This window comes from Schistocerca cancellata, chromosome 11 (assembly GCF_023864275.1).
Source record: "Schistocerca cancellata isolate TAMUIC-IGC-003103 chromosome 11, iqSchCanc2.1, whole genome shotgun sequence".
Lineage (NCBI taxonomy): Eukaryota > Metazoa > Arthropoda > Insecta > Orthoptera > Acrididae > Schistocerca > Schistocerca cancellata.
The window spans coordinates 52,747,404-52,773,341 of record NC_064636.1 but is presented as its reverse complement, the minus strand read 5'-3'; the positions used below and the strand labels follow the sequence as shown (position 1 = coordinate 52,773,341).

Here is a 25,938-nt window from a genome sequence, read left to right as displayed (position 1 = left end):
ATCGATATGTTTATGTTGCAATGATATTATTCTTATGTGAATTCTTTCTTTTGTCACTATGATCTTTGTCGTACTTGTAACTCTGATTTTTTGGGCGCGTAAGCGGTTATTAGAGTGTTAGGGAGTCGGACCTTGAGAAAGTCAAGTCTTAGACGTCATGTTGGAAAGAAGCATAACGTAGTCAGCTTATAAAATGTGAGCTTTAACAGTGAGGAAGATGTTTTCAAGTATGTTTTGTATTGTGAAGTGACGTTTTGTGTGTTACGTGATATTGCAGCGATAGTAATAAAAAAGAAGTGTAACTTAAATTCGGAGTGCTGATTACTTTTTTACATCATCATTGTCCTGCAAAAGTGTAATCTTCAAGAATGGTTTGTGAAACACATCTATAACACCTTTGAATATGGCAGAATAAAACCCAGGCCTCTTTGCATCCGAGCTTGGAATCATCACCACCTAGATTTTCGACGATGGAGCAATGATTTTACAACGAGACCAGCGTGGGAAACACGAAAAGACGAGTGCCTAGTTTATTTATTATTACATGAAATGACTTTATTAACTGTGCTCTAATGACACCTGCCACATAATAACTTCGTTGTTGCCCGAAAATGCAGCATTTAGCAGCGTGAGCAACACCACAGTCATTATTAAATTTTTACCTTTGTTGTGGTAGGGTTGTTAGAACTGGAACCTCTTCACATTTATGTGCCTCACCCTGTACAAGGGTGTCTGTCCTAAACGTCGTCAGGTGCTTTTTCTCAGGTGTTTTAGTAGATATTTGCAATTTCGTTTTTGCGTTGTGTAGTTGGAGACAGTCCAAACAATTACTGTGCATCACGCCTTTCACCTGACACCTCATGTCAACAGAAAGGGTCGGTTTGTTCCTCATTACAACCAAAACCATTTTTAAATTGTCTGTCCATTTCATAGAGCAGTCCGAAATTACTCCATTGCGATAGTCGTTTTATCGATACATATCAACAGGAACAGTAAAACAGGAAGAATAACCTGTACTCAGCAGCGGCAACACCGCCCTGGCCCGCACTCGCAAGGAGATGGCACGACCGTGGGGTCGGGGATTTGTCTGAAATTTTGGGTGGTGAAGGAGGACCCCTAACACCTCACGTGGTTAAAATATTAGGACGCACTACCCGGAAAATCCAGGGAAAAATCGATACAAAGTTTCTTAGGTGCCTTATCAGTATAAAATGTTGGTCCAGTGCCGAGCCGCCGTCTGGCCTAGATGTTTGCTGGCACAGTAGCTCAGCGTGTTCGGTCAGAGGGTCAGCCGCCCTCTGTAATAAAAAAAAACCTTAGTTAATCGATCAACAACGAAGAAAAACAGATGTCTTACGACGTCCGCCTCGAGCAGATGAAACGAACAAAAGCGAACAAAATGAGATTAACAAAAAAACCTTTCAACAGGATGTCTTGCGACGTCCGCAACGACCAAACACAACGATCAATAGCGGGGAAAAAACGACCGAACATAACGATCAATAGCGGGGGAAAAAACGACCAAACACAACGATCAATAGCGGGGGAAAAAACGACCACACAAAACGACCAATAGTGGGGGAAAAAACGATCAAACACAACGATCAATAGCTGAGGAAAAAACGACCAAACACAACGATCAATAGCTGAGGAAAAAACGACCAAACACAACGATCAATAGTGGGGGAAAAAACGACCAAACACAACGATCAATAGCGGGGGAAAAAACGACCAAACACAACGATCAATAGCTGAGGAAAAAACGACCAAACACAACGATCAATAGTGGGGAAAAAACGACCGAACATAACGATCAATAGTGGGGGAAAAAACGACCAAACACAACGATCAATAGCGGGAGAAAAACGACCAAACACAACGATCAATAGCGGGGGAAAACGACCAAACACAACGATCAATAGCGGGGGAAAAACGACCAAACACAACGATCAATAGCGGGGGAAAAACGACCAAACACAACGATCAATAGCGGGAGAAAAACGGCCAAACACAACGATCAATAGCGGGGGAAAACGACCAAACACAACGATCAATAGCGAGGGAAAAACGACCAAACACAACGATCAATTGCGGGGGAAAAAGACCAAACACAACGATCATTAGTGGGGGAAAAAAAGATGTTTAGGGCTCGGGCTCTTACGCCAGAGGTCTCGGGTTTTATTCCTCCTCCGACATTTTTTTTTCTTCTGTTTCATTTTCTTTTGTTATTCCACCAATTATTCAGAAACTTTCCCAAACCCACATTATCTTTAACAAATTACTTACATTATTGAATTAAAATTATTTTATTTTTGTTCAACTACACAGTTCATGGCGGTGGGTTTTCCATTTTTCATTGTAAAGTATACTTTATAATGAAAAATGAGGAGTAACATTGGGTTTTTAATTAGAATAACCAAGTCGATTGGGAAACATTCAATTTTTATACATATAATAATTATAAACAAGAACAGCAATGGTAATTATCGTAAAAACAAACAACGCAATAATTTTTGCAACATATAAAAGTGGATTTTTTACAATCACAGGGCGTTTGCACTAAATCTGTACAAAAACATGCCCCAATAACATTTACGAAAATGTTTCAATTTTCTGATAATTTTTAAGCAAACCAGGCCTACTGAATCATGTCTCGAAATATTGGTGACGATAACTGATGGTGAATTATAGAATGAATTTTTATACAATCTTCCCAGGAATTAATTTCACGATTCTCCTGCAACGATGCGCCGCAATTTTGCAAGCATCAGAAGAAAAAAAAGAGTACCAGAGGAGGAATCGAACCCGTGACCTCTGACGTAAGGGTCCGAGCGCTAACCATGTACGCCAGACGGCTACTCGGCAATGGACTAACATTTTATACTCATAAGCACGTAAGATACTTTGGATCGATTTTTCTCGGGATTTTCAGACTAGTGCGTCCCAATATTTTAACCACGTGAGGTGTTAGGGGTCCTCTTTCACCACACAAAATTTCGGACAAATCCCCGACCCCACGGTCGTGCCGTCTCCTTGTGAGTGATGCTGCCGTGCAGCAGTGCTGCTCAGTCGCTGCTGGATAGTTGTTTACTTTCTCGTGTTTTACTATCACTGTTAATACATATCGTTAAAGCGAATACCACAATAGGCTTATTTCGGACGGCTCTATCGATTGGACACAAAAAAATTACCGATTTAAAAATGGCTTTGGTTGCGGTGTGCAACAAACCGATGCTCTCTGTTGACACAGGGCGTCAAATAGCAGGCGTCTTGAGCAGTATTTGTTTGGTCAGACTGCGGCTACACTATGTAAAGACGAAATTGCAAATACTTTCCGAAATACCAGAGAAAAGGCGAATGTCTGACGACTGTTAGGAGATAGACACCCGGTATACAGGGTGTTACAAAAAGGTACGGCCAAACTTTCAGGAAACATTCCTCACACACAAAGAAAGAATGTTATGTGGACATGTGTCCGGAAACGCTTACTTTCCATGTTAGACCACATTTTATTGCTTCTCTTCAAATCACATTAATCATGGAATGGAAACACACAGCAACAGAACAAACCAGCGTGACTTCAAACACTTTGTTACAGGAAATGTTCAAAATGTCCTCCGTTAGCGAGGATACATGCATCCACCCTCCGTCGCATGGAATCCCTGATGCGCTGATGCAGCCCTGGAGAATGGCGTATTGTATCACAGCCGTCCACAATACGAGCACGAAGAGTCTCTACATTTGGTACCGGGGTTGCATAGACAAGAGCTTTCAAATGCCCCCATAAATGAAAGTCAAGAGGGTTGAGGTCAGGAGGGCGTGGAGGCTACGGAATTGGTGCGCCTCTACCAATTGTAAGTAGGCTGTTTATGTTTTTTATTGGCAACGTTACATAGCACTCTGTATGAAAATCACTGGCTGTGCTGTGTGCAGTATGTGGCTAGTTTGCATTGTTGCCTGCCATTGTTGTCATGAACTGCTATAGCTGGATGCGAACAGCGCGTAGCGCTGGGCAGTTGGAGGTGAGCCGCCAGCAGTGGTGGATGTGGGGAGAGAGATGGCGGAGTTTTGAAAAATGTCATGAACTGCTGTATATATTATGAATCTTGAGGTAAATACATTGTTTGTTCTCTATTAGAATCTTTCATTTGCTAAGACTATCAGTAGTTAGTGCCTTCCGTAGTTTGTATCTTTTATTTAGCTGGCAGTAGTGGCACTCGCTGTATTGCAGTAGTTCGAGCAACGAAGATTTTTGTGAGGTAAGTGATTTGTGAAAGGTATAGTTTAATGTTTGTCTGGGCCATTCTTTTGTAGGGATTTTTGATAGTCAGATTGCGTTGCGCTAAAAATATTGTGTGTCAGGTTAAGCACAGGCTTGTACAATTATTCTAAGTGGACGTTTCATATGTCAAGTTGTTCTAAGGGGACGTTTCATATGGCGACCCTGCCAGGATACCTCACTGGAATCTTCTGATTTTTTCTTGTAGTCTGTGTATCTAGTGTAGCTTTTGTTTATTGCTAGCGCGTAATTGTAGAGAGAATCTCCTTGGTAGTTGCAGTCTTTCATTGTTGTAATGTAAAACAGTTGTGGCATGCATGTAGATTTGCAACAAGTATTTCGCAGCTGCGCTTGTAATTAACTACATATTATTTTCAGTGCTATGTTAATGTGTTCTCTTATTTTTGCTATTCAAATTGTGCTTTTCTGTGTTATCGTGTGAAATATTGTCACAATAATGGCGTGTGAAAAACGTAACACTCGGCTTCAAAGTAAAATGAGAAACGACAGTGAAGACGAAAGCAATGTGTTAGCGCCACTGTGTAATGAGTTAACTAATGTTCAAAGTAGTAATTTGGTAACTGTGCATAGGGAAATGGAGCGGGCGTCAAACAATGGCGTAGACAGTCAAACAGGTAGTGAACAGGGAAGCATTATCGATCGATCGGTCGGCAACAGCTCGCCTCAGGAATCCGAAATGATAGGACACAATTTTGCAAATACTGTAGATTCAGGTTTTGCGTCCTCACCGTTTTCTCAAATGAGTCAAGACACATTTTCTGCTTGTCAAAATGTGAATGTTGCTGGTGCAAATGCACTGCCGAAAAGCGTAGAGGAACAGATTCCAGACACTAATGCATTGTTATTACAATTAATGCAACAGATGGGACAAAATCTTCAAAAGTTAGACACAATGGAACAAAATCTTAAAAAGTTAGACACAATGGAACAACACCAGAAACAAACACAGCAACAGTTACACACAATGGAACAAAATCAGAGACAAACACAGCAAAAGCTTCAAAAGTTAGACACCACACTTGAACAAACACGTGAAGATTTAACTGCTGAGTTACATAACATTGAATCGAAATGTCAAAAGGTCTGTAATGACGTAAAAACACAAATTTGTGAGCATTTCCAACCTATTTTTTCGCGTCATGAAAATGCATTACAGAATCATGAAGCAGCCATAAAAGAACTGCAAACTATTGTTCATGAAAATCATGAGACCTTGTGGGCTAAAATTGACTCAGTTGCATCTACCGATTCGGTTACGCAACTGGCAAAAACTCAGGACAACTTAAAGAACACAGTAGATTCGATTTCAACACAAATGGACACTCTGAAACTTGGTTCAGAAAAACACACGGAGGAAATTAGTTCATTATCGGAGAAAGTAGCTGAACTTTCGGATCAGGTCACTAACTTATCTACAAAGGTAGATGATGATCTGAATGACACAAGACCCGTAGCCTTCACTGACACAGAAGAGTATGAACAAATAAGAAAATTCAAACAAAATCAGAATCAAATTAATACGCAATACAAAAGAGAAATGCGGGAAGTACAAGATCAGCTGACACAGGTAATACAAGAATTACGTATTTCAGAGGACACTCGCGCCCCAATAAGGGAAGAGGGAAATAGAAATACGGAACAGCCACAAAATAATAGCACAGGGCATTTCGGTAATTATGAAAGAAATTGGCAAGGTACACCGAATTTTGAGATGGAACCGCCGAAACGACGTGACAATGACCGACATGCTACTCGCCGACACGATGATTTTGACTATAAGCTGTTCATTACTACACGTAAATTCAAAACATTTAAGAATTCTGGCAACGACATTCATCCACAAGCATGGCTCCATCAATTCTCTCATTGTTTTCCTCCCAACTGGTCATTAGAACACAGATTAGAATTTATGTGTGGCTATTTGGAGAATGAACCAGCTGTAAGAATGCGATCGGTCATTCACGATTGTCACAGTGAAGGAGATTTTTATCATGCCTTCCTCTCAGCATATTGGTCTCAAGCTACACAAGACCGTGTAAAACATAACATCATAATGATGAAACGTTTCGAACAATCTGAATTTTCCAGTCTTGTGAAATATTTTGAAGACATGTTGCACAAGAATCAATACCTGTCAAACCCATACAGCCCCTCAGAACTCATCCGCATTTGCTTAATCAAACTGCCTGAACATTTGAGACATATTATTTTAGCAGGACGTTGCAAAGACGACATTGAAGCTTTTCAGGGACTGTTACAAGAACTGGAAATTGACACAGACAGTCGCGGGATGCGAAAACAGGAAAACAATCATTACAGGTCACATCCGTCACAATTCCGTGACGACAGAAACAATAAATGGCCACGACAAACCTATTCTTACAACGTAAATCGTGACCAAAACAGACACCACCCATATGATAACCACTGGCAGAGTAATAGTTACAGGGAAAGATCACCTTTCCGCGGTAATGACTATCACAGAGACAATCAGAGAAACAGACAATATGGGAACCAAAATAACTATTATCAAGGGAGACAGAATAACTTTAGACGCAACGGTCCAGCGCGTAGTTACGATTCAAGGAGAAATTCTCCACCATGTGACCGACAAGAAAGAAACTATGGAAACTACCGACATGACGACAGACGATATGATCGTAACGACAGACCTGAATTGCATCAGAACTGGCGAGATTTAAACAGAGCAGAGCACTCTCGTCACGATGAATTTGTAGAAGTTAGGTCTCCAAATCCCAATAACGACGCGCGCCAACAAAGAGACAATAGGCGATGACTCACACCACTGGCAGCCACAAGACGTACTTATGAAACTGATGACGCAGCTGCCGTAGCTAGTAATTACGTAAAAATGGAAGACATTAGGGACATCTTACTCCAGGAACACGACGTAAAACATAACAACATTGCATATCCTGTGATTCACATTACTGTAAATGACGTAAAATTTACGGCAGTACTTGACTCTGGCAGTCCTATTTCAGTAATTAGTGAAACAGCTTTTAACAAATGCAACAAATCGAACAATTGCCCCACACTTCCGTTACGTAAGATTAAATTACAAGGTGCAATCTTTGGAAAAAGTGTAGATGTACGCCAACAAACCAATTTAGAATTCTTTTGCCAAAGCCACAGCTTCTCTATGAACTTTCTTATTGTTCCATTATTGTCGACGGAAATTATACTGGGAGTAGACTTTTTGAATGAATACAAAGCAATCTTAAGCTTTCACGATGCTGAAATAAGTTTAGAGAAAGAAGGTAAGTCAATAGCTTTGAAATTTGAAGACTGGCTCTCAAACCATGATGTGGAAATTAATCGGCTTTACCTTCTGTTAGATAACAGTTCGGAATTTTCTACGGAACTAGACACTAACAATCACTCTGCAAGTACTGAAAGGGATGATATCGACGGCATATTTGAAATTAATGAGTTAATTCAGACTAAAATTCAAACAATTGAGAATTGTAATGACACTGATAGGCAGGACCTTTTTGAGATTTTACAAGCACATTCCACAGTTTTTACGCACAAAACAGGAACAATCAAGGGATTTCAATACCAATTTCGTGTTCGTGAGCATACTAAATTTTGTGTTAGACCATACGTAATTCCGGCACATTATAGGGACCGTGTTAGAACAGAAATACAATCTATGCTTGACGAGGGCATTATTGAGCCTGCAGTAAGCTCATACAACAATCCATTACATGTTGTTGAGAAGAAAAATGGATCGATCAGGCTTGTTTTAGATTCGAGACAAATCAATACTATCATCATTCCTGAAACAGATAGGCCACAGACGATGGAAGAACTTCTTCAAAATTTTAATGGTGTAAAAGTGTTGTCTTCCATTGATCTCAGATCCAGCTTTTATCAGATCGAACTTCATCCAGAATGCAGAAAATACACAGCTTTCCTTTGTTTCGGCGTTTGTTATCAGTTTCGGAAACTTCCTTTTGGTTTGATCATTTCTTCGGCAGCATTCATTCGTGGGTTAAATTCCATATTACCTGAGTTCTTAAAACGTCACATCACCTTATATGTGGACGATATTCTAATAGCAGAAGCTTCATGGGAACAACATAACCGCATCCTCGACAGTTTGTTACGTATTTTTGCAGAATCTGGAATTACAGTTAACTTGGAAAAGTCAGAATTCGGTAGGTCAAAGGTGAAGTTTTTGGGACATATTATTTCTTCTGAAGGCATTCAGCCGGATCCAGAAAAGTTAGAAGCAATCAGAGCCATTCCAGTTCCATCCACAAAAAGACAAGTCCGCAGTTTTCTAGGTCTCGTAAATTTTTACCGTCGTTTTCTGAATATGCAAATTCTAGTTACACCAAAACTTTGTTCTCTCACTGGAAAAAATACTATTTGGAACTGGGACGAACAAGCACAGTTGGAATTCAATTCTTTGAAAGAAGCGTTACTTCACGCGCCAATACTAGCTCATCCAGATCTGTCACAAGATTTCTGCCTTAGCACGGATTCTTCTAAAGTCGGTCTTGGTGCTCATTTATTTCAAGAAGCCATAGAAAATGACACTACTGTTCAGAAAACCATTGCTTTTGCTAGCCGAGTGCTAACAAAATCTGAAAAAAATTATTCCGTTACTGAATTAGAAGCTTTAGCTATCGTTTGGGCATTTAACAAATTCCGTTTCTTTCTTTCCGGTAAGCACGTAAAAGTATACAGTGATCACCGTGCATTACAATTTCTTATGTCTTCAAAATTAAATCATGATAGGTTAAAACGTTGGGCATTGTTTCTGCAAGAATTCCGCTTCACAATAGTCTACATTCCCGGCAAGGAGAACATTGTTGCGGACGCGCTGTCACGCGCACCGGCTGGGCTTGAGAAAAGTAACACAGAAGGCAACCTCGAGAAAAATTTCAGTATTCTTTACATTCAGAAAGTCGCCTTTGAAAACTTCATCACCACATCTTTAAAGGACATTGCTCATGAACAAGATAAAGATCCGATTTGGAAAGATATCAAAAGTAAATGGCATGAAAAGACACACACTCAGATTCGGCATTATTACCTGGTTAGAAACAACATACTCTTCAAACGCTGCACTGTTGATGACAAGCTATGGGTACTTTGCATTCCAGACGATTTTGTTAATAAGCTCATTTGGTACATTCATTTCAGCTACGCACATTTTGGTCCACGAAAATGTTATCATATTCTTCGAACGACTTGTTATTTTAACAATATGGAAAAGCGAATTCGAAGAGTCTTGTCTATTTGTAAACTTTGTCAAAAGGCGAAACCATCTACTATCTCACATCGTGCTCCGTTATTTCCTATTATTCCTTCTAAATTAAAAGAATTTGCTGCTGTTGATCTCTTGGGACCCCTTGTCAGAACATCGAATGGATTTTCGTACGTTCTAGTCGCTGTTGAACTTACTTCAAAATTTGTTTCTTTCACTCCGTTACGTAAAGCCACTGGACGGTCTGTATCCAACGCCTTTGTTAAAAATTTCTTACGTGAAGTTGGACACGTTAGTAAAGTCATTTCAGATAACGGACCGCAATTCAGATCTGCTGTTTGGTCACGCATGCTTCGGAATCATAAAATCAAACCTGTTTTTATTTCATTGTATTCACCACATTGTAACCCGTCTGAACGGATTATGAAAGAAATCAATAAGCTTTGCAGACTTTATTGTCACAGAAAGCATCAGCATTGGGACAGATATTTACACTTATTTCAAAATGTGCTGAATGAAATGCCTCATGATTCCACTGCTTTACCACCTACTCTTGTACTGAAGAATGTAGAACCTCCGAACAGAATCAGAGAGCTTGTACCTTTCCCGAATATACGTAAACTTCGCCACAAAGACATAATTGATTTGGCTCTTAAAAATATAAAATCTGCAGCAGACAAAAGGAGAAAACTACACGGTAAAGCAAATGCAAAGAAATTATGTATTGGTCAGAAAGTTCTCATTAAAGCTCATTCATTGTCACATAAGAAGAAACACTTGAGTCACAAATTCTTTCTAGTTTACAATGGACCTTACAGAATCCGACGTATACCACATGATAATTGCGTTGAAGTTGAAACTCTGCGTACTAGGAAGAGTAAAGGTTTACACCACATTTCTCATGTAAAACCATTTATTGACAGATAATCTGCTTTTTAACTTAGTCTTTGCAATTGTCACTTCACGTTACTTGTACAATTTGTCACACTGAGAAACTGTTAACATACAACTATGTTTTAAAGCTAACTAACCATCCAGTCAAGAACATAGGTAACTTAGACAAGTAATTACGAATGCATTGTTATTGCGAACAGACGACACAGTGTAATTGTGTGTGTACATTCTTGCTTGTTAGTTGCACGATTAGAACATTTACCAGCACTGCTAATGAAATTTTCATGCAACATTTTGGTTTGCTTGAGAGTGGATTCAGGATTTGAAGTACTCTCTGTGAGATTCAAGATGACTTAGTATTTGGTTTCTTTGACAGCTACACGATTATATCACGATGTTACTAATGAGTGACAATTTACAATGTTGCTTTTGCGGTGTATCTGTTTTATATCTGCACAGTTTTTTCTGAATTCTTCTATAAAGTGAGACATGTTTTAGTGGTGACTTTTGTGCTATTGCTACAAGGAGACAGCCTTTTCCGTAGGACAACAATACGTTACAGCACAGTACTTTCCTCATCACGGCAATAAGCGTAATAACTAAGTTATCTATACGCAAAGCATTTCACTTTGTTTATCATGAGGTAAGTACATTGACTTCTGCAGAACTTAGCTTTCGGAGGACAATGACTACGACACTTCCCAGAGATTATCTTACAGCAAGACGCACATTTAGCGCTACAGGACACGTATTTAAGTGATTAATTTTGTACTTAAAACATTTATTTTTAAAGATTTTTGAATTACAAAGAAAGTTTTTCGCAATACATTTCATTCCATTGCTGTAATCTGTAACACCTGAGGGTATAATTACAATTATCCTCAGGGGGGTACACGCCTACTTTGTGTATCATGTGTTTGGCAAGCACAAGGAGCCCTAGCTAATATGGTATTTGCTTATACAACTTTACACATCGGTACCATATTTCTCTAACACATAAATTACACAGCTATCTGATCATTTAACAGAGAAACAAACATTTTTTTTATGTCAGTGACACATGTTTACGCAATTACACCGTTGGATAACTTCACACTTAAGAAATTTTACTTTGTCTGTACTTTGTGCACTGTTCATATTTTTTTGGAACCATTGTGATACTATGAGAACTTTGAATGATGTATTTGGTAAGGGAGTATGATTTTAAAGTACGTTGGAGGCAGATGACACTTTTGACATGAGCAGAGAATTTTGTTAGGTTTTGAAATTATTGGAGGAAGCTACGACGATTTTGACATTTGACTGAGGTGTTATGATGTTATTTTTACGACGACGATGTGTATTATGCTGTTGAGGTATGTTTATGTCAATAAAATTCTTGACCTATGAAATGTTTTTATATGAGACTGTCTCTGTAGCGGAAAAATGTCGTAAATATTTCCATAAGAAAGTTAAGTGACCACCTGCACGTGCGTCGTCGGCACACAGCTGTGTCAGACACCTGGAGAACAAGCCATTAGGGTGTGCCTTTCATCGCTAATGCGACACGCTCGTTACTTGAAAACATGATTTTTGTAATGCGTTGTGGGCACACAGCTGTGTCAAACACCTGGAGAATAAACCATTAGGATGTGCCTTTCATCGCTAATGCGACACCCTCGTTACTTAAAAATTTATGATATTTACTGAAATGCCTAACAAAATGACAAGAAATATTTTTACATCTGCACACCTGATTATGACAAGAGTCTTTGTACGAGAGTTGAGAGCAATTAACTTATGAAATGAAATGTCACATGACTACTGAATGACATTTTTATGCTTTGGTTTGTGTAATTGCTTATTTCATTTGATGTCTGGTTTCCAGCTGTGTAGCAGCATTGCTTTTATAAAATAAAATGCATTTGCTAATGTGAACACTTTCTGTCAACAGATCTATTAAATAATTATTTTATGATCCACATTCTTTAAAAAGGAGCACTTGGAAAGGAAAGAACAATACGAAGGAACTCGTAACAGTAAAACATGATTTTCTTTTCAAGTACATGGTAATATTTTTTTACAATAAGTTGTTATGGTGCACCACTTTAATTACATAGACATTAAGATGTGAATATGCATTTCCCCTGTCTGCATTGTTGTTTTTACTGTAATATTTTTTCTGCTTGAGCTATGTCATGTTTAGGTATAAGTTGCTGCTGTTTGTCAGGCATAGTGTTACTGAATTTGACTTTGTGTTACTCTTCTAAGCTAGTTTTTCTTGTTTCCTGCATTGCCTTATATTAGTTGTAATATTGCACTTGCTTTGCTAATTTATGCTGCTTGCTTTGCCATTTCTATATTTTGTCATTGATGTTTGTGTTAATTTTTTTTTGCTGCATTGCCTCGTCTCTTAGTTTAGTATCTGAGCTCAGTAGATTTAAGTTAGCTTAAGAGGGGGTAGACTATATAAGAAACTAACTATGATGAATTGGAAGAAATGCATTAAGGAGCTATAAGAAAATAGTTTGGCCAAAAAAGTAGTGTACAGTGGAGAAAATCTATTTTTTGAAAGAGGATGTGAACAGAATACAGAAAGCATGCTTGGATAGGATTTTTTTTGGTGGTAACAAAGGTTGAAATAAGATGAAAGATGTACGGAATGAAGTTGTGGGTTGGACTGCAGTACCAAATGTTACACTGAAAACAAACCCTGTCCTTTTCTCTTTGCTGCTTTTTCCAAATATGTAATTGTGTGTTGTCCTTTCCTGTTGGTGTTATCCCACTATATGTTTGTGTGCCCTTGTGTATTTGTGTTTTTCCTGTCTTTATGTGTTTAGCTGATGAGAGCTATGTTGTAGAATTTTTCTAATATTCTGTTATTTTCTTTGTAAAGATGCTTAGACATTATTTATTCTGTGTTGTTTTCATGCTCATGTGTGAAGTTGACGTTTCAAAAGTGATTCTGATCTTTTATGTATGTACTCATGTCATCATTCCTGTAACACTGATGTATATGTTTATTTCTATTCTTTTGTAAAGCCCCTATTACTACAAATATTATCTGTATTGTTATGTCTTTAATGTTGTATTTTGTATCTTTGTAATTGTATTCTTATGTTATATAATTGTAATTGACACTTGTTCATCATATTATTAACTTGTAAGCATTCATTTCACTGCACACTTTTCTGTTGGTCATACTATATGGACACTATGTGAGAAGTTGGGACTGTTAGTGTTTGCACGTGTGTTACTAATTCAGCAAGGGACTGGATAACAGCATTGCTGGTTCTAAGGACAATTCCAAAAACTTTGTGAGTGCACAAGTGGTGGTTATGGACTTGCTCTATTATCCGCAAGACTCTTCAATGGTGATTGTGCACCTGCACAGCCGCAGCAGATGGCTACTGGCCATCTCTACAAGGACTACAGTGGGTCTGCATCTCTGGTGGCCCACCAATACCACAATCTCTACCAGGACTACAGTGGGTCTGCTCTGTGATGACCTACCTACCAATATTCGTCAGAACTTCGAATGACTCTGCTGTGGGTTTGCTCTGTTGAGGCCCATTACCTGTCAGCATGTCAAGAGTCAGCACTGTCTTTCTGGTGGAAGGACAACACTACTTCTTCAAGACTGCATGGACATCCACTACTTCCGTGTGCATTGTCTTTTATTGCTCAGACTTTGATAAAAGAAACGGCAGTTTTACTGTGGTGAATGATCAGGACTGTCTTTATTGACTGTGAGAAAATTTTAGCTTTTGACCAACATTGTATAAATAAGTGTGTGCATTTGATATCTTTGTTATTGTAATTATGAAAAATTTTTTCAAATCTGTATTGGCCACTGCCCAAAAAAATTTGTAAAATTTTTTGTGGGGAGCATGGGGGCTATGTAAGTAGGCTGTTTATGTTTTTTATTGGCAACGTTACATAGCACTCTGTATGAAAATCACTGGCTGTGCTGTGTGCAGTATGTGGCTAGTTTGCATTGTTGCCTGCCATTGTTGTCATGAACTGCTATAGCTGGATGCGAACAGCGCGTAGCGCTGGGCAGTTGGAGGTGAGCCGCCAGCAGTGGTGGATGTGGGGAGAGAGATGGCGGAGTTTTGAAAAATGTCATGAACTGCTGTATATATTATGAATCTTGAGGTAAATACATTGTTTGTTCTCTATTAGAATCTTTCATTTGCTAAGACTATCAGTAGTTAGTGCCTTCCGTAGTTTGTATCTTTTATTTAGCTGGCAGTAGTGGCACTCGCTGTATTGCAGTAGTTCGAGCAACGAAGATTTTTGTGAGGTAAGTGATTTGTGAAAGGTATAGTTTAATGTTTGTCTGGGCCATTCTTTTGTAGGGATTTTTGATAGTCAGATTGCGTTGCGCTAAAAATATTGTGTGTCAGGTTAAGCACAGGCTTGTACAATTATTCTAAGTGGACGTTTCATATGTCAAGTTGTTCTAAGGGGACGTTTCACAATCCATCGGTCACCGTATCCCTTGTTGAGAAGTGTACGAACACTTGGACTCAAATGTGCAGGAGCTCCATCGTGCATGAACCACATGTTGTGTCGTACTTGTAAAGGCAAATGTTCTAGCAGCACAGGTAGAGTATCCCGTATGAAATCGTGATAACGTGCTCCATTGAGCGTAGGTGGAAGAACATGGGGCCCAATCGAGACATCACCAACAATGCCTGCACAAACGTTCACAGAAAATCTGTGTTGATGACGTGATTGCACAATTGCGTGCGGATTCTCGTCAGCCCACACATGTTGATTGTGAAAATTTACAATTTGATCACGTCGGAATGAAGGCTCACCCGTAAAGAGAACATTTGCACTGAAATGAGGATTGACACATTGTCGGATGAACCATTCGCAGAAGTGTACCCGTGGAGGCCAATCAGCTGCTGACAGTGCCTGCACACGCTGTACACGGTACGGAAACAACTGGTTCTCCCGTAGCACTCTCCATACAGTGACGTGGTCAACGTTACCTTGTACAGCAGCAACTTCTCTGACGCTGACATTGGGGTTATCGTCAACTGCACGAAGAATTTCCTCGTCCATTGCAGGTGTCCTCGTCGTTCTAGGTCTTCCCCGGTCGCGAGTCATAGGCTCGAATGTTTCGTGCTCCCTAAGACGCCGATCGATTGCTTCGAACGTCTTCCTGTCGGGACACCTTCGTTCTGGAAATCTGTTTCGATACAAACGTACCGCGTCAGGGCTATTTCCCCTTGCTAATCCATACATCAAATGGGTATCTGCCGAATCCGCATTTGTAAACATTGCACTGACTGCAAAACAACGTTCGTGATGAACACTAACCTGTTGATGCTACGTACTGATGTGCTTGATGCTAGTACTGTAGAGCAATGAGTCGCATGTCAACACAAGCACCGGAGTCAACATTACCTTCCTTCAATTGGGCCAACTGGCGGTGAACCGAGGAAGTGCAGTACATACTGACGAAACTAAAATGAGCTCTAACATGGAAATTAAGCGTTTCAGGACACGTGTCCATATAACATCTTGTCTTTATTTGTGTGTGAGGAATGTTTCCTGAAAGTTTGGCCGTACCTTTTTGTAACATGGTGTATGTTTTAACTTCAGACAACTAAATATCTCGAACACGATGCATCGCATGAAAAAAAATCCTATACATGAAAACCTAATATTAGTAAAGAGGATATGTGTCTATGCTACAACTGGTCACCTCCTAAGCACCCTTCGCGTTTTCAAATGGAATCTCACCTCATTTTTAATGTACGAGGGTTGAATGAATAGTAATGCCTCCACCTTCGTTAATTGCTTTTGGATGGGAATATTTTAATAAATCAAACGCAGTAATAATACTTAGAATGTGAACTTTAATTACCAATATTCACTTTTCCACATAGTCCCCAGCCAACTGGATACATTTGTGCCAATGATGAACAAGTTTTCTGAAGCCATCACGGAAGAAGTCGACACTCTGTTTCCGCAACCACAGTCTCACAGTTCTCTCAACGCCTTCATCAGAAGCGTACTGATGTCCCCGCAGATCGTCTTTCATTATCGGGAACAGATGGAAGTCAGACGGTGCTAAGTCTGGACTGTATGGAGGATGCCGTACGGTACGGTGGTGAGGTTCAGTCTCAGGAGTCAGCATCTGGGGTACCCATCGTGCACAGATCTTCCGATAGGCGAACAAAGCAGCAATGTGACCCACACGCTGTTGTGAAATGCAGACTGTGCTTGCAGATTTTCTCTGAGTGATACGACGATCGTCCTGAATCAATCTGTCAACATTTTGCTTGTGAAACTCGGTGGTTGCTGTCACAGGACGTCCAACTACGTATTTGTTTGTCACGCAGGTCAGATGTTCCCGCCTCAACATCTTTAAGCTTACTCGCCCAACGACGCCCAGTACCTGCATCCACACACTCACCATAAACTGCTTTCATTCTCTGATGAATCTCCGTTGGGGTGACACCTTTTGGGGTGACACCTTCTGCTGTCAAGAATTCAGTGACTGCACGTTGCTTGAATCGCATTGACCGACCGTCTGCTCAGGGTTCCATACTTGTCACTGTAACAACACAACCGTTCAATGCTAAGGCTTCCCGCCAACTGGAGCTGTAGAGAAGAGGGTACGGAACAAGCCAGTACCTGCTGTGTACCAATGCCGCCAACTGTTGAAGATTTACGAAGGTGGAGGCCTTTTTTTTCAGTCAACACCTCGTATATTCGGATTCTACGCAAAAAAATATGTGTGATTTACTCAGGCTATTGTTTTGCTGTCGTGGTAGTTGGTGCTATAATCGAAAAATGTCAACTGTGCTGACCAACACTTTCTCAGAGTCATTACACTTCACGAGGCCACGGTTAGCATAGGACACGATTTTAAATTCAGGGCCACCAAACGTGTCCCCTGCAGCAGTTCAATCACTGGTCACTTAAAATCAGCTGTGGGCAGAACATCTCGCGTTTCCAACATGCCTCGCAGCAGCCACTTCCAACATTGCTCCGTGTCACACATTAACGGCTGTGTTTGTGCGTCGCCTATACCTGACTGGTAGCTGGCGGCCGATGTGGCAACACTGTACTAGCAAGTGATGGATGTCAACTGTCAAGTAATTTTAAACGGTGGTGGCAACACTGAACACACCAGGTGGAAGAGGAGAAGGACAAAGAAGAGGGAGGAGGAGGAGGAGGAGGAGGAGGAGGAGGAGATTAGTGATTAAAACGCTGTCGACATCTCTACATCGAGGCCCTTACACACTGAGCACAAGCTCGGGTATGGGAAGGATGGAGAAGGAGAGCAGCCATACCCTTTCAATGGAACCATGCCTGAATTTGGCTTAAACTATTTAAGGAAACCACGTAAAATGTAAATCAGTACAACTGGACATTGTAGTGGGACGAAATTGAAGCGTCACCCATCCACCAGTGTCAGCCCAGTTTGCAGGTGAATATAAGTTTAATTTAGTTTTTGTTTATGTATTTTTGTAATATTTTGTAATGGTTGTGAATTGCCTAAAGTTTTGTATTTTTTTTATGTTTCATGTACGGAGAGGGCGGCGCAACGAACGGAGACAGCATCTTCGCTGCCACGACCAGAGAGAAAATTGCTGGCCACTATACGTCGCGGGTCGACAGCCAAAGAGCAACAGAAGATCCTGGAACCGAGTTGCGCCGTGCTTCTAAAAATTGATAAATGAAAATATGTAATTTTTTTGTGCAACAATGATATCATAGGAAGTTTAATCTTATTGAAAATGTCAGTCCTATCTTGTCAAGGCTCAGGTTCACGTCTGTATGTAGGAAGATAATAAACTAGCGGATGCTGCTAAAGTTGAAATACGTGTTCTGAGGATTTATTTATGAAGAATTATGTGAATGGATTAATAATATATTTGACAAGATTATTGAATTTTGACAGCGTTCATCGCAACTTTGAATCTCAAAAGTTTATTCAATGTGTGATTCTGATATCGATTAAATCAAGATAACGTGTGTCAATATAATTTCTGAGGAGAAACAAACGAAATCTAAATTGAAAAAGTTTATGCAAAGCATTTGGCCCGAGTGACGTAATTCTGTGCATACGACTCAAATGATGTTTTACAGTTTCGTTCAAGAACCATTCTGAGACAATTTAAAAAGAATATAAATAATTTTGAAGTGGGTTGTAACTGACGTAGGTGACGAACTCTGCACATGGTCATATGTCGAAAGAAAATCATTTATAAGAAACTTACGTCGTTACACAACAACATGGGTTTGAACCACCATCCTCCTGAATTTCAGTCCAGGGAGCTCAACACCGCACCACTTTACTCGGTCAAGTTGAAGTAGAGTAGTATGGGGTTGTTCTACCCTGAATAATAAGAAATAAACACTATGCAAGTATTCTGCTTGTTTTTAAACCGTTTAAAATCACCTCAAATGAAGCGATGACCTGCAAAGTGGGACAAAGCCAGGAGCACAAGAGAAGTGTACATGAATCCAGGAGGCATGTTGGTTTTTAGAACCTATTGGAGACTAGACTTTTTTGAGCACAGAGTAGTCGGTGATGTGTGGTACTCACGTTGAGGGCAGGGAAGAGATCGCCCAGGGCCTCGAACAGCGGCAGCAACACGAAGCCGATGAAGCTGCACTGCGAGGACGGCTTGGTGATCTTGTCTCGGTCCATGAAGGGTGTCACTGGCAGGCCCTCCAGCTTCTCCGCATCGCTCTGCTTGAAGAACTCCTGGGGGAGGAGGGAGCAGGTTAGTGTTTTTTGTCCTGTCGAGTGCCCTTTAGAAGCAACCATACCTGCATTTGCCTTAAGCATCTTGGTGCTATCACAGGAAAGCTAAATCTCGATGGCCAGACGTGGGATTTGAACCACCGTCCCACTGAATATGAGTCCAGAGTGCTAATGACTATGCTACCCTACTCGGTAAGAACTCATGTGAACAGGTGCCCAATGACTATCACCATTGCAAGTGATACAGATAGAGGTAGTTGTCATGTGGAATGATCCACGCAGTCATCTGGTGTACTTCATGCCGATAGGCAACCTGCCTGGTGTTTTGATGTTAACTTGCCAGCAGCCATAAAATAACTTGCCAGCGGCCATAAAAAGTTTAACAACCAATGAAGTTCAGTTTAATAGAAGCCTAAAGGATTTATTGGTGGCCAACTTCTTCTACTCAATTGATGAATTTCTCAGTAGAACCAACTGATTTGTGTGTATAGATATATATAAGTACAATATAACTTTTGGACAATTTCAGTGCAATAATGTGTTCATTGTAAATAAGTGTGTGTGTGTGTGTGTGTGTGTGTGTGTGTGTGTGTTTTAGTACAATCTAACTTCTGCGCCAGTTCAATGCAGTAATGTGCTCATTGTAAATAAGTATTTAGTAGTTGTATTACATGTTTATTACCTTATAAATAAATAAATAAATAAAGTTTTTTATTTTAAATTCAGTGCATTAGTATTTGTAAAATGATTCTTCCATATAGCGTTCATTAAAAAATGACGACCATGCCACTTGGGACCTGTGAAATGGTACATTAGCTTATTTGTTTGACTTGTAAATATTTGTCATATATTGTTGTTTTTCTGACATGTTCTACATCCTGGAGGACCTCCTCACTATGGATCAACTGGAATGAAAGTAAATCTAATCTAATGTAAACCTGACATAGGCAACTTGGAGATTAGTGATCTACCAGTGTTAAAGGTTATGTTTTCTTATGACAAATCCTTTATTAGTCAAAATGAAAAAAAAATATTTATAATTATTGGTAACTAATTTTGGCTAAAACAGCTAGCCATCTTCAGATCAAATAAGACAACCATCGCTACATCTAATCAAGAGGCTTGTAGGAGACACATGGCTACTGACAAATTTCATACTTGTGCTAACATCATTCATAGCTCAATAGTTTTGTACTCAATGCCATTAAGCACAAATATGTAAGTTATCGATGACAATGTGACTCCAACTGGCCTGTTGATTAGACACAGTAATACTTGAAAAAAGAGACAGTAATGTTTATCATATTTTTTTCCCCAGAACGTAAGATATGACAGGTGATTCAGAACCATTTCAATGGATTGCATACCAGCATTCATAACAACGTTCACATTGTTAATACTATATAGTTGAAAGCCATTTGTAAAAGTTGTACATCATTTTATTTGTAAAAGTTGTACATCATTTTATTTGCAAAAGTTGTACATCATTTTATTTGTAAAAGTTGTACATCATTTTCAGTATGACTCATAGTGCATACCCTGGTGTGAGGAAAGTCATTAGATACATACAACAGTGTTTGTAAAATTTGATGTGAAAATGGCTAGCTGTTTCAGCAGAACTGTAAAGTTATCAAGGACCATAAATAATTTTTGCAATCTTCACTAATAAAGGATTATTTATAAGGATTTGTAACTCTACTATGAAACTAGCTGCCACATTAAAAGTCTCCACCAGGATGCTAGGGTCTTTGCCTTTTGTGGAGAAACATTCCACTGACTGATAATTTCTGGGAAGAGTCACAGCCCAGCCTCACTCCAGGTCCTGAGCAGAGGCTGGATAGCTGAGTCGGAAGAACATCTGCCCACGAAAGGCAACTTCCTAGGATCGAGACCACTCTGGGACATAGTTTTAACTTGCCAGTAAGTTTCATAGTTGTTTCAGCCTAGTAACTCCTATATCTTACAGGACTTATTGGCTACAATTAAGCAATCAGCTACAAATCTAGTCACAAAAAAAGAAATAAAAACAATAATGTACTGTTGTCGAACTGCTACTTTCAGAAATATACTTTATGAGCATCACACCCAGGCTCAAAATCCTTCTTCTACAACAATGGAGAAGACAAGTTCTTTTCATAGTTGGTTCTTCCAAGGATATTAATAATTCTGTGTGAATATCATCTAGTCCAGGTGTATTAGTTGGTATTGCTGTTCAATAAGAAGCAGTAATGGTACAATAATACATCTGTTCTTACTGGTGACAAACATGTAGTACATACACTTGTGCACTCAGGTGACAAAAGTCATGACATAGACATGTGCACATAAACAGATCGTTCTAATATCCTATACACAAGGTATAATAGGGCAGTGCATTGACAGAACTGTCATTTGTACTGTCATTTGTACTCAGATGATTCGTATGAAATGGTTTCCGACGTGATTATGGCTGCATGACGGGTATTAACACCTTTTGAACATCGAATGTTAGTCCCAGCTATATGCGTAGGACGTTCCATTTTGTAAATTGTTAGGGAATTCAATATTCCAAGACCCACAGTGTCAAGAGTGTGTCAAGAATAGCAAATTACAGGCACTGCCTCTCACCACAGACAACACCATGGCCGACGGCCTTCTCTTAACGACCGAGAGCAGCAGCGTTGTCGGTGCTAACAGACAAGCAACATTTCTGAAATAACCATGGAAACCAATGTGGTAGTACGACACACATATATGTTAGGACAGTGTGAAGAAATTAGGCGTTAATGGGCTATGGCAGCAGGCGACCGACGCATGTGCCTTTGCTAACAGCACGACATCGCCTGGAGTGCTTCTCCTGGATTCATGACCAAATCGATTGGGCCCTAGATGACTGGAAAACCGTTGCCTAGTCAGATGTGTCCCGATTTGAGTTGGTAACAGTTGATGGCAGGGCTCGAGCATGGCACAACCCTATGAAGCCATGGACCCAAGTTGTCAAGAAAGCACTGTGCAAGCTGGTGCTGGCTCCATAACAGTGTGGGCTGTGTTTGCATGTAATGGACTGGGTCCTCTGGTCCAACTGAACCGATCATTACCTGCAAATCATTACGTTCGCCAACTTGGAGACCATTTGCAGCCATTCATGGACTTCACGTTGCCAAAAGCGATGGAATGTTTATGGGCGTCTGTGCACCATGTAATCGCACCACAATTATTGGCGATGGGTTTGAAGAACATTTCAGACAAGTTAAGGGAGTGATTCGGCTACCCATCGAACATTTATGGGACGTAATCGAGAGGTCAGTTCATGCACGACATCATGCATCGACAACACTTCGGCAGTTATGGTGGGCTATAGACGGAGCGTGGCTCAATATTCCTTCAGGAGACTTCCAACGACTTGTTGAGACCATGCCACGTCGAGATACTGCACTACTCCAGGCAAAAGGAGGTCCGACACGATATTAGGAGGTATCCAATGACTTCTAAGCGAATATCATCTACTCCAGGTGTCTTATTTGGACTTGCTGCTCAGTAGGAAGTATAAATCCTATAGTAATACATCTGTTCACATTACTTACAAACATGCAGTATGCACACTTGTGAATCCCTAGTACTGTATCAATAATATTCTGAAACAGTGTGTAGCTGGAATCCCCCTTTCTCCAACCTTGAACGATTGGGAAATTTCTATATCAACGAACACCATCACTTCTTCCGCCCACAGGTAAAGGTATGTCAAATGGTCAAATGGGTGGAACAGAGCACCCAACACTGCCACTGCACAGAGTTCTACATCCCATCCGTACCTGGAGAAGTCGGTCCAGCCACGGCTCGGCGACCTCCATGGGCCGTGCCTCATTGGAGATGTCCGCCACCTTGATCAGCACCATGCACAGCTGCAACACCGCATGACACATACAGTTTACTCCCAGAAAAGTGACGAGTGTACAAAGAACACAATTTCACACATAATACTCAAACTCCTGCAAACAGTGGACACTAGGTTTCACAGGTACTATGGTACACAACAATGAGAAGCACAGTCAGTAGTGTGTATCTCTCAAGAAGTAGTCCACATATTTCAACCCTTTATACAACAGTTGATGTAACTGTTCTAACTGAGCACAGAAAAGATAATCAAACACATTTTAGTCTTTTTAATAATGCAGTATGTTCAAGTCTGTTCAACAAAGAAATTAGTTGTGAATTAAAAGGCAGTAATTAATAATGTAATGACCAAGGTTATTGGTTGTAAATCTGAGATCTTGATGAAATTAGCTTTAAAGAGACAGGGCGTAATTTTGTGAACTGGTTACAAAAATTTGGCAATCAATTCACTGAACATTGTCTGTTTCATACTTCATGAAGAAAAATTGAATCTACTATTCTAATATGTTTTTTGAAGCTATGGAAAAAAGCTATGTATTGTTGGGGTCATTAGCATGATCAAGCTATTTACATTATGAAAATTAAGTTTTCTATGGGATAGGCAGCATTTTTATAGAAATTGCTCTTTGGTAAATTATATAAAGGAGCAATTTGGGGAAAGTATCTTTTATCTGGACAGTTTAGATTTAACTGCAAAACTTTGGTGTACTTTGGAAAATCAATCTGTCGGTTTTACCAATTCATCAATTTAGGGAAGACAGTGTAACAGCCGTACGAGTACTTGCACCTGTAGAAAGAAAGGAAAAGACAGTATGAAACTCTACACTGACTGCTCCAATTACACAAAAATAACACTTGTAAATCTCTGTCTAGCATATCTATTATACATGGTTATACTCCCCACTTTATTCAAAACCCGTTATATGTGCTATAAACCACAAACAAAGAAAAGTAATGCGTTGAGGAAAATTTTAATTTCGAACCAAATTATTCTCAAATGATACTACAGTTGAGAAGTGTTTAGGTAGTGTGAGCAGAGAATTAATGAGTGAGCAGCCTTCACTCTTGACCGCAATTTACTGGAAACTTCTTAAGGCAGGGAACTATTCTCTAGAGTTGGAGACAGAAGGTTACACCTAACCTAAAGAGTGCCAAAAACTACCACCATACATCACTCAACTCACTCAGTTCAGTGACCTCCCTAGAATAAAGCAACCATCTACAGCATACAAGCCCAAGTCACACATTGTGCAAAGTGCAACTCAAGCTCCTGGTACACACAATCTTCAGAGCCACTGATAGCATTGATCAGCGAGATTGTTACTGTATGCATATAAAACTGATTAATCACTCTTTTTCATTAAATTACATATATTTATTTATTAACTAATTTTGCATGAAGTGTACTTTATGGTTGGTTGGTTGGTTGGTTGGTTAGGGGAAGGAGACCAGACAGCGTGGTCATCGGTCTCATCAGATTAGGGAAGGATGGGGAAGGAAGACGGCCGTGCCCTTTCAGAGGAACCATCCCGGCATTTGCCTGGAGTGATTTAGGGAAATCACGGAAAACCTAAATCAGGAAGGCCGGACGCGGGATTGAACCGTCGTCCTCCCGAATGCGAGTCCAGTGTCTAACCACTGCGCCACCCCGCTCGGTGTACTTTATGCAGCCATGCAAATGCCACCTATACTCCATACATGAGGGAAGATTAAATAGTGGGTATCTCAGTTGTTGGAAATAAAATTAGAATCTCAGTTGTTTGTGAGGAGATTGTGTTATGGCTCATATGAGAAAGAGGTGCGTATGGCAACATATGTCAACATTTGACAGTGATAGCGATGCGGCCTATGACATTGGGATCATACAATAGTCATGCGAATATGGAATCGATGGCACCAAGAGGGCCATACTCAATGCCACGCAGGATCTCCATGGACCCAAGTGCTAGCGCCTAGTGGGCAGAGATACTGTTCGTTTTGCTGTGCAAGATCATACAGTGACGTCACATATCTCGAGTCTGGATGTGGACTTCTTTGTAGAATTGACATTGTAACAATGTTTGGAACATAGCAGCCTATCAGCATAACGACCTTGTTTGCTTTGTTTCTAGATGCAGCACCATAGAGGTATATGCCAATGGTGATGCAACCAGTGATAATGCTTGACATATGAGTGGTACTACATCGCCTTTTCAGAAGCGTTCTGATTCGGTATATCGCTTATCAATGTGTACGGGCTCTGAGGAGAATGTATGTCGACATTATTGCTTCTCGACTGCCAACTGCGCTCTGATCCCAATTTCATGGGTTGCCATTGTCTGCATGACACGGTCACCTCTGGTTTGCATTTCTAATGAGTTCAAAGCGATAGCTGTGACCTGTCATCTGCGTGAAGTTATGTTTCAAGGAGATGATGGAAGACCTTATTTTGCCGACGCTGTCCTGAGAGTGTTGGACTGTCGCCCTTGGCTGCACATTCTCCTGATGTCTCACCCACTGAAAGCATCTGTTGACTGATGGCGACAGAATGGCTCGCCACCAACTGTCAGCCACTATGATCAATCAACTATCAACGAAAGATAATGTAGCACTGAGCAACGTGTCCTAATCTGTCACCAAAATCTCAGTTCAACTCAACACATCTCTGTGTACCTGTAGTTATATCCTCAAATGCTCTACACACTTGTTCATTTCTTACTTCTACTATACCAAACAAGTATAATAGCTTCCTTCTTTCTTTTAGGCTTTTTCATACAGATCACTGACGCACTGAGATGTTAAAAGCGACTCTTGCACATTGGTAAAACTCTCTTTGCCCGACGTTTCTGGCACTTCGTGGTAGGGCATTCTGTCTGTGACAGAATAATGTATCCTGTGCTGTTATTCTTTTCTTATGGAATTTGTCATTTC

At 40.2% G+C, this 25,938-nt stretch overlaps 1 protein-coding gene across 1 annotated transcript in view; it reads right to left on the bottom strand.

Moving 5' to 3' along the window:
- LOC126108184 (high affinity cGMP-specific 3',5'-cyclic phosphodiesterase 9A) overlaps positions 1-25,938 on the bottom strand; it is a 279,735-nt gene that overhangs the window by 57,774 nt on the left and 196,023 nt on the right. Inside the window, exons 9-10 of the mRNA XM_049913424.1 lie at positions 22,947-23,036; positions 18,994-19,155 (exon numbers count right to left, since the gene is read on the bottom strand). Coding sequence (XP_049769381.1) covers positions 18,994-19,155; positions 22,947-23,036 — 252 coding nt within the window. The remainder of the gene's footprint in view (positions 1-18,993; positions 19,156-22,946; positions 23,037-25,938) is intronic.